A 10,516-nucleotide genomic window follows, 5' to 3' on the forward strand; every position below is an offset into this window, starting at 1 on the left:
TAAGTATTCAGACCCTTTGCTCAGTATTTAGTAGAAGCACCCTTTTGAGCTAATACAACCATGAGTCTTCTTGGAAAAGATGCAACAAGTTTTTCACACCTGGATTTGGGGATCCTCTGCCATTCCTCCTTGCAGATCCTCTCCAGTTCTGTCAGGTTGGATGGTAAACGTTGGTGGACAGCCATTTTTAGGTCTCTCCAGAGATGCTCAATTGGGTTTAAGTCAGGGCTCTGGCTGGGCCATTCAAGAACAGTCACAGAGTTGTTGTGAAGCCACTCCTTCGTTATTTTAGCTGTGTGCTTAGGGTCATTGTCTTGTTGGAAGGTAAACCTTCAGCCCAGTCTGAGGTCCTTAGCACTCTGGAGAAGGTTTTTGTCCAGGATATCCCTGTACTTGGCCGCATTCATCTTTCCCTCGATTGCAACCAGTTGTCCTGTCCCTGCAGCTGAAAAACACCCCCACAGCATGATGCTGCCACCGCCATGCTTCACTGTGGGGACTGTATTGGACAAGTGATGAGCAGTGCCTTGTCTCCACACATACCGCTTAGAATTAAGGCCAAAAAGTTCTATCTTGGTCTCATCAGACCAGAGAATCTTATTTCTCACCATCTCAGAGTCCTTCAGGTGTCTTTTAGCAAACTCCATGCGGGCTGTCATGCGTCTTGCACTGAGGTATGTGTGGAGACAACCAGGCACTGCTCATCACTTGTCCAACTTTCCCAAGAAGACTCATGGCTGTATTAGCTCAAAAGGGTGCTTCTACTAAATATTGAGCAAAGGGTCTGAATATTTAGGACCATGTGATATTTCGGTTTTCCTTTTTAATAAATCTGCAACAATTTCAAAAATTCTTTTTTTTGTCTGTCAATATGGGGTGCTGTGTGCACATTAATGAGGGAAAAAATTAATTTAAATGATTTTAGCAAATGGCTGCAATATGACAAAGAGTGAAAAATTGAAGGGGGTCTGAATACTTTCCGTACCCACTGTATATATATGGAAGCGAAGGTCTGTGATACAGTTTGCATATTAGCAGCTGGAGATCCACAAAGGGAGAAAAAAACGAATCACGTATCATAAAGTAGTTTTTTATTCCTGAGCTTTCAGCCCCTACCAGGAGCCTTCATCAGAGGATAATGCTTAGATATACAAGAATCAAAGGCAATATATAGCAAAATTAGGTGTGTGGGAGGCTATTGGTCGTAATGTTTTATTTATTATGAATATGTTGTTCTTAAGTTTGCATATACTGTCCAAATGTCTGTTAATGGCGTTTTTGTCTGATAGCCAAGATTCAGCCAGTTCTCTGGCACTTTTAGTACTGGCCTTAAATCTTACTCGTACGTTGTCCCAGTTAAATGTATGTCCTGTTGATTTTGTATGCGTATAGATCTGTGATCGTGAGTCCTTCCTTCTAACGGTGTTACAATGTTCGTGTATGCAAGTTGCAATTCTTTTTGATGATTGTCCTATGTATACCACTGGGCAAGAACTGCATGGAATGCTATAAACTGCGTTTTGCGTTTCTGCTGTCGATTTCTTGTTTTTAGCCTTGAAAGGACAGTGTGTAGGTTGTTTTCTAGCTTGTGTGCTATTCTGGTGCCTGACTTGGCCAGGATGCATGCAGCACCTTCAGACACACTGTGTTGATAAAGAAGTGTGTACCAGGTAGGATGGGGGGGTCTGGTTCGAGTCAATTGTTTGCTGAGTTTTTTGGCGTCTTCTGTGTAGGCATTGTTTAATGTATGTCTTTGAGTATCCGTTTGAAGTGAAAAGATGGAAAATATAGCGTCTTTCATTCGTTTTTGTTTCCTTCGTATTGCAATAGGTGTGGACTGTGTGTGGAACCAAACCCACACCTAATCTGATGAAGGCTCCTGGTAGGGGCTGAAAGTTCAGGAATAAAAAACCACTTTATGATACGTGATTAATTTTTTCTCCCTTTGTGGATCTCCAGCTGCTTATATATATGTGTATATATATAAATATATATAAAATACTGTACACACACACAAATACAACCATATGCTGACTTGCAGCTCCATTTTGGGTGCAGTGATTTGGTTGTGTGTCATATTGGCCATATGTGAGTCACAAGGTTCACAGGTCATAGCAATTGATGCTCTTTTGGTCATTAGTACACATACTTTAACTGACAGTATGGAGTATGGAGACTGAGCTTTACATCTTGGCAGCTGCAGACTGGGTCTTTGTAAGGCAGTGTTTCTCAACCACTGGATCGCATTGCTCACAGGTTGCCATCATTGGTTTGTGAGAGGCTCATGAGGGTTTCCCAAGTCAGTGTTTCACAACCACAGGGCCATTACCTAAGTTTCTACTGGTTGGTCCAGGGTTGCCATCATTGGTTTGCAAGTGGGTGACCTAAGCAATCAGCCATGCTGCACATTACATTTCCCTGCTCCTACAATGGCATGTTTCACTAAAGGGAAACACCTGATCACGCTCGATTTTCCAAGGTAGCAGTTTGCCATTGCTGCTAGTGGGTCATCAATGAATGTCGTGTAGGACCATAAAGACTGAAAAACATTTGCGTAAGGAAGGCAGTGTGAGCTGAATGCTTAAGAATTTGCCACATGAAATAGCATGATTAAAACAAACCTTAAAGGGCCCTCCAAGAGTCAGAAAAAATATGAGCGCCTGTGAAGAATTAATTATAATGACAGATTTATTACTTCAGCTGGTTTTCTCAATTTCTAAAACATTTTCATCCTATTGTTTTCCTATGGCCTTTAGCCGTAACTATGAAACTCTTGAACTTGGTCTGTTGTAAAGCAGTGCACACAGTAAATCAGTGCATGCCTCTGTGTGTGTGTGATTATAACATCACAGTCGTGATGTTCAGCTGAGATCATCAAGTGATGTCACATAAAATTGAACACGCTGTTAATGGCCAACACAGCTTAACTTAGCACATACCAAGCAGTGCAGAAAAGAGCACATTGAATGTGATTGTTGTAGGATACAGTACCTGCCCTGTTACTGACTTTAGCAGCCATGTTGAAGTTTATGTAGCACAAGTAGCTCCAATCCAATCATTTATTTAATTCAAATGGCACTTTGCCCAGTGTAACTGTCTCTTTTATCTGTCCACCAGGTTGCGAGGCAGTGGCAAGATTTGGTCCAAGTCCAACTGAAGATGAAGAAGGTTGGGAAAACAGAAAGATGTTAGTCATATGGAAGGTCTGGGGCCTGCAATCTCATTTCATCATGTTAAAGAGAGGAGCCTTGTGCTTCTGCCGCTTCTGATTGTGAGAGGAGCGTTCACAAAACGGACAGGATTACATTGTTTAACACAGTAGCACAGACGCACAGTGTGCTGTGTTGTGGGCTTGGGTGCAACCTGAAGAACTTTAGTGTTAAGCTGCTTTCTGTCATCAATAAAATGCTAATAAAAGCCCTTTCTTCTCTTCCAACATACATCTGCAGAGTTAATATTGAAAATTAAAGATAATTTATTTGTTTTACTTTAGTGGCTTATTTTGTTAACCATGCAGAATGTATGAATTGTCGGTTTTAAACCCTTATTTTAGAAGTAGGGTTTTTGGCACTTGGAGTGGACAACAGTCCGCTTCAAGCCATTTCGGTGTTTGTGAGCCCTTTAATGAACACCAGGGCCTGCCACCATGGTTCTCAGACTGAAGTGTCGGGGTGGGGGGCAGCTCTGTGCTGTTAACCCTTGGCTCAGGTCTCTTTCAACAGGCTTCACTTTTACTTTTCTGTAAGAGCGTCACTGCTGTTGTGCTTTGCTTTGGTTTCAGTTTGTAGTTTTATTTATATTGCCTATAAAAGTATTCACCACCCCCTTGACATGACATTTTCAATCCCTCTAAATCTAGACCAGGGAGCAGGGGGGCAATTGTGTCTTCAATTCACCTATCCTTTGTCTTTGGGAGGAAACTGGAAACCCACGTAGACGGGAACGACATGCAGAGTCCATGATGGGAGGACCCGAGACACAAACCCTGGACTGTGCTGCCCCATTCCCCATTGAGAGAGTTCACATTTTATTATAATACAGCAATTCATTTAGATGACTTGCAGAGATCCATTTTCACTTTGATATCAAAGGGTCTTTTTATGTTGGTCACTGATTTAAAAAAAAAAAAAATGAAATCCACGTTTTTTTTAATATTGTATCATAATAAAACGTGAGCTCCCAAGGGGGTGAATGCTTTTTAAGAGACACTGCAGTTTAGCCTTCAGCCAAGTAACCGAACATACATGGGTGCAATAACAGGTCGACTTCCAGCAGAGCCCCCCAATCATAAGCATTTTCAGTGGTTTATCATGATCTTATTGTCTTGAGATCTTTAGACCATACATCCTTTAAAGAAGAAGTACAGGAGTGCATTTAAAAGCTAAACCTACGTTAGTCTTCATGCATTGTTTGTAAGCCTACACTTATTTTACGTTTGTAGCCGAACAGCAGGCTGGCACCGTGGGTAGTGTTGCTGTCCCCCACAACCGTCATCCTGTATGTGGTTTTCATTGGTGTGGACTTTGCAGTTCTCTCCACATCTTTGTGGATTTTCTTTCGCAACCCCATAGTTGTGGTGGTCGGGTTGAATGGAATACAAACTGGCCTGTGTGTGCACAAATGAGACCTCATCTGATTCCTGCCTTGTGCCCAGTGCTGACAGCCTAGGCTGCTGCCCCCTGAGACCCCCGAAGTGGGCTTCAGAGTGTTGTGCTGATACGCAGTTTGATGACTTACCAATCCAGACATTTTTGTACTTATCCGTGAGGTGTTTCTTTAGCTTTTGTTGCAAAGATTTTCAGTAAAGCAGCCGACTTTTATTTTTGTAAAGTTAGGATAAAAGGTGCGTTTATTCTTTTTTTTTTTTAAAAAAAAAAAAGGCCTCAAAAATGGCTCACTTACTTGGTCTTTTAGCAAAGATGATATTTTTACTCCAGAGATCTCAAAACTACACCACAGTGCCTCATCCAAACTTGCGCAGCAATTTTTTGTTGAACTCCACAGCTTTCAAAATATGAGAGAGCCAACCTCACTGACTTGAGTGTTTTACAGGGCAGACATTTAGGAAAGCAAACTGCAAACATGAAGGTGGCTCTGCTAAAACCGGCACCTGTCTGCTGCTAAAACAAAATACACGGCACGTTTTTGAGAAACATTAAGCCAACTAAGTGTCAAAGATGGACAATAATCCAGAAAGTATTCCAAATTAAACCTATTGGCCAACAAAGCTCCCCAGATTTAAGTGTAAGAGACTGCAACTTAAGCCTTTTTTGTATTTTGAGTCTTTGCCTTCTCAACTGTCATTTTCTTGCCGGTGTTGATCTACTTGAATATTTACAGACAAAGCTGTGGAGCACCATAGGCAGCCCACTCTCGACCACCACAGTCTTGGGGGTCCACAGTGGCTGCAGGCTGTCGCTTTAACCAGTTTCTTAATTAAACCCGTTTATTTACTACTAAAGCCATGCGTCGTCAGCTTAGTTTTAGTTAACTCGTTTGTTACAACTCCAGAGACCTCGATTGTCTGTTTTAGTTTTAAACTGCTGCATTAAGATTTTAATTGTTGCCACTTCATAATGAGGTGCAAATGAGAAAGGAGCCTACAGCTCTTCAGTTATTAAACCTGTGTGTGTGCATCATGGAGTATCTATGTCCAGAAATACTGTCATATGAAAAAGTTTGGGAACCCCTCTCAGCCTGCATAATAATTTACTTTCAAAAAAATGATAACAGTGGTATGTCTTTCATTTCCTAGGAACATCTGAGTACTGGGGTGTTTTCCGAACAAAGATTTTTAGTGAAGCAGCATTTAATTTTATAAAATTAAACCAAATGTGAAAAACTGCCTGTGCAAAAATGTGGGTCCCCTTGTACTTTTGCTGATTTGAATGCATGTAACTGCTCAATACTGATTACTTGCAACACCAAATTGGTTGGATTAGCTCGTTAAGCCTTGAACTTCATAGACAGGTGTGTCCAATCATGAGAAAAGGTATTTAAGGTGGTCAATTGCGAGTTGTGCTTCCCTTTAACTCTCCGCTGAAGAGTGACAGCATGGGATCCTCAAAGCAACTCTCAAAAGATCTGAAAACAAAGATTGTTCAGTCTCATGGTTTAGGGGAAGGCTACAAAAAGCTATCTCAGAAGTTTAAACTGTCAGTTTCAACTGTAAGGAATGGAATCAGGAAATGGAAGGTCACAGGCACAGTTGCTGTTAAATCCAGCAGGTCTGGCAGGCCAAGAAAAATACAGGAGCGCCATATGTGCAGAATTGTGAGAATGGTTACAGACAACCCACAGATCACCTCCAAAGACCGTCAAGAACATCTTGCTGCAGATGGTGTATCTGTACATCGTTCTACAAGTCAGCGCAATTTGCACAAAGAACATCTGTATGGCTGGGTGATGAGAAAGAAACCCTTTCTGCACTCACGCCACAAACAGAGTCGCTTGTTGTATGCAAATGCTCATTTAGACAAGCCAGATTCATTTTGGAACAAAGTGCTTTGGACTGATGAGACAAAAATTGAGTTATTTGGTCATAACAAAGTGTTTTGCTTGGCAGAAGAAGAACACCGTATTCCAAGAAAAACACCTGCTACCTACTGGTTCCATCATGCTGTGTGGCTAGTTTAGGGACTGGGACCCTTGTTAAAGTCAAGGGTCAGATGAATTCAACCCAATATCAACAAATTCTTCAGGATAACGTTCAAGCATCAGTCACAAAGTTGAAGTTACGCAGGGGTTGGATATTCCAACAAGACAATGACCCAAAACACAGTTCGAAATCTACAAAGGCATTCATGCAAAGGGAGAAGTACAATGTTCTAGAATGGCTGTCACAGTCCCCTGATTTGAATATCATCGAAAATCTATGGGATGATTTGAAGCAGGCTGTCCATGCTCCGCAGCCATCAAATTTAACTGAACTGGAGAATCCAGACACTCATCAAAGGCTATAGGAGGCGTCTAGAGGCCGTTATATTTGCAACAGGAGGCTCAACTAAGTATTGATGTAATATCTCTGTTGGGGTGTCCAAATTTATGCACCTGTCTAATTTTGTTATGATACATATTGCATATTTTCTGTTAATCCAATAAACTTAATGTCACTGCTGAAATACTACTGTTTCCATAAGGCATGTCATACATTAAAAGGAAGTTGCTACTTTGAAAGCTCAACCAATGATAAACAAAAATCCAAAGAATTAAGAGGGCTTCCCAAACTTTTTCATATGACTGTATGTGAGACAGAAGGGAAGGACCACAAAACATACGGATAAAGTCCTCAGAAAATGAAAATATACTATTTTTTTTTGACTTGGAAGAAATGAAAGGACTAACAAGCCATATAATTAAATGTCAAGATGATCTGCTAGGCCTGGCTTCTAATTAAGAAACTGGTTGGGAAGAAAATCTGCAGACTGTGGACCTCCAGGACCGTAACAGAGCACCCTGGTCTACAGGTTGGATTGAGTTTGACGTACAATTGTGAATTACACGTGTGTGTGTGTGTGTGTGTGTGCATGTGTGCACTCAACAGGGATCGGACACCTAAAGGGGCTCAATATCATAACTAATTTTTCTAATTGTGACACCAGAGCTGGAGCATGAAACTGGAGGGCAGTTTTGAGTGAACATCACCTCGGTGGTCTCCAGTGCCAGTTCTGTTTAATCTTTGTGTCTGGTGGTTTTTTTGGCCCAATCACTGAGTCACTTTACTTCTGATTGTTCTCCTTGTTTAATTTGCTGCTTTTTTCCTCTCTCATTCTACATTTATTAAAATCAGTGGAGCGAGATTTATTTCATGAGAAATTTCGAGCAATTCCTATTTTTGCCATAGTTTTAAATTCTTAGGTCTCTTTTAGAATTTTATTTCTCTTTTCCTGTGTGGTTTGCTCCCTTAGTTGCATCCTAATAATGACAATAAACTACTGAGCAGACACCCCCTCAAATAAATGAAAAGGCAGAAGCTAAGTCAGCGTCAGACCCACTGGCTCCCATCATTAGGAGTAATGATGATGACGATGATGAAAAACACCAACACACATAAGTAGGCTGTGTGCTGTAGTGCTTAAGGCTTTGGACTTCAAATCCCCCTATTGCCCCTATGTGACCACAAGAAGGTGCCTTCAGCTCTCTGTGCTCCAACAGGGAAAAACAAAGAAAAAGAAATGTATCCGATCGAATCTTAAATGTTGTAAGACGTCGGGCAAATAAGTAAAAACCACTAAACAAGTACATAAACACATTCCAGTAAAATGTAGTGGATTCAGTTTTGAAATTTCTGGAGTGGAGCCATTTATCATTCAGTGTCCTACATGCAGAAGAAGCAAAGAAAGAAAAGAACAGCAAATGAAACAACGAGATGAACTACAAGCTGCGGTAAACGGATTGGAACCAAAAGCCTGCAGCCAGAGGTAAGCCCCCCTGAGACCCTCCTTGTATGAAGAAAACAGGTTTGGGGAAAATATACACAGATTTATGGATTTTATTTTTTTTCACTTTCACAAAAAAGTTTTGTATCAGTGAAAGATGCACTTTGAAGAATTCTATTAAAATATTTCTTGAGACGTGAAGGGGCCCGAGTTGCCTCAAAAGCTTGCATATTGTAATCTTTCTATTAAGCCAATAAAAGGGGTCATTTTGCTTAACTTGAGATGTGTCGCAAAATCAGTGTATGAAAATACAGTAAAGTGATCTACTTCCATCAGTATCATAATCTCAAGAAGTACTTTTCAATGACAAGAATTCTGATCAAGTCTCACCTCATGTTGAAGTGGTCAGAGCCTCCTATTCTGCATCTCTCTGGTGCACAAGGAGGACATCAACAGCCCATCCATAAGGTCTAGAGGACTGAACTTCACACGCTCCCTTAATCAAAGCCATGTTGTGTTGGACCCCTCGCTTCATCCCACTTCTGTCTGCCTGGTTTGTGTAGACCCCACGCTAGTTTAAAAGGAACAAACTGAAGCCCCATGATGTATGAAGGCCACTTTTTATTTGAAGATCTACTATATTTGCTTTGTTGGTTGCACAGACTGTCCATATGGATTTCTAAAAGACTGATGTGCCCGTCCTTCAAACTGTGGCTTATTGAACAGAAATTAATCCACACTTAGTGATAGTTGTGGTAGTTCAGTACAAAAGCCATGTCAAGTAAAAAAAAGAAATTCTTGAAGCAAAAATGTGTCGATCTTTGGTGCAAAAGGGAAAAATGATGAGGTCCATCCATTTGCAGTAGAGCAGTAAACAAGAAGCTGTAAATTCGGGACTGGCCTGTAGCCTTTCATGATCTTAACTTGACACAGCTGACTTCATAAATGGTGAGGGATGGCCACGTATGGATTAGGGTGGTCCACAAACCAATGGAAAGCATTGAGGTTTGTAGAATTGTGTCTCCACAAGGCTTATTTATTGTCCATTAATCGATGACTTGCTTACACCTGGGATATTTTGTGCCAATTGTGAGGTCGCTCCATTCTGAAGATCTTATTTGTATTGTTACAACATACTCTTGCATGGAGATTTTAATTGGTTAAGTGATTAGTAAAAACAACAACAAATAAATGACACAGAATGTTCTAGTACTAAGGTGGAGTTCCCAGGACATTCTAGTAAGACCTAAGGAGGAGTTTACTATTTCAGAGGAGACAACAGAAAACATGGCGTAAAGCTTGCAGCAGCCACCGTTCGGTACCAGACATTCCTCAGCATCTTCAGCTGGCAAATGAATTTGAACAGATGAAGTCTCTTTCTGGTAATAGAAAAAGAACAAGATGCTTCTTTGATGTCCTTATGGAGAAAGGCCTTATGTTTGTTTCCCAAGACACCACTAGAACAGTGTACAGATGATCCAATCTTTAAATTTGTGAACTGTTGGGCAGCATGACAGCAGGGAATGAAGCAGCTTGAAGAGGATAACGTCTCATCGAAAATTACAACGACAAACAAACAAAGGACGAGGGACAGAACCAGTTTATTCTTTGACTGGTCGTAAACCTTCATAAGAATTTTCCAACTTCATCAAAGACAGTGCTAATGGTGTAGACCTACAAGTGGGGAACAGACAGCTGCTGTTCAGTTTAGGTGGTATAAAACTCACCACCAAATGGTTTTCATTAGAATTGGGTGTTTCTTATAAATATGATGAAGAATAAATCTAGTCTTGTGGGAAACTGTTATTTTTTGGACTACCCTAATATATATTCCATTAAAAAAGAAAGCTCACCACACACACGCACAGTTGCAGCTTCAACCAGCATACAGGAGTGTCAGTCGGTCACGCAGGTCCTTCCATATGTCACGTTGTATTACAGCTCTAACACTGCAGGACAATTCTGCTTACCTGGCAGAGGACACAAAGGCCTCGCAGGCCCTGGAAGAGGGCGACAGGTGGTGGGCTGCAGGTCCTCCTCTTACTTCAGGTGATTCCTACAGGCACTCAACAAAATGGAAAAGAGGAAGCATCCAGAGAAAGTTGCACCTCACTTTGCAGGGGGAAGACAGAAGAAAA

The 10,516-nt window shown here is 41.1% G+C and overlaps 1 protein-coding gene across 1 annotated transcript in view; it reads left to right on the forward strand.

The window, feature by feature from the left end:
* Nucleotides 1-3,487, forward strand: part of cops7a (COP9 constitutive photomorphogenic homolog subunit 7A) — a 46,699-nt gene extending 43,212 nt beyond the window's left edge. Inside the window, exon 8 of the mRNA XM_028809915.2 lies at nucleotides 3,118-3,487. Within this exon, the coding sequence (XP_028665748.1) occupies nucleotides 3,118-3,157 (40 nt within the window). The 3' untranslated portion in view covers nucleotides 3,158-3,487. The remainder of the gene's footprint in view (nucleotides 1-3,117) is intronic.
* Nucleotides 3,488-10,516: the final 7,029 nt, after the last annotated feature.

This window comes from Erpetoichthys calabaricus, chromosome 9, assembly GCF_900747795.2.
Source record: "Erpetoichthys calabaricus chromosome 9, fErpCal1.3, whole genome shotgun sequence".
Taxonomy (NCBI): domain Eukaryota; kingdom Metazoa; phylum Chordata; class Cladistia; order Polypteriformes; family Polypteridae; genus Erpetoichthys; species Erpetoichthys calabaricus.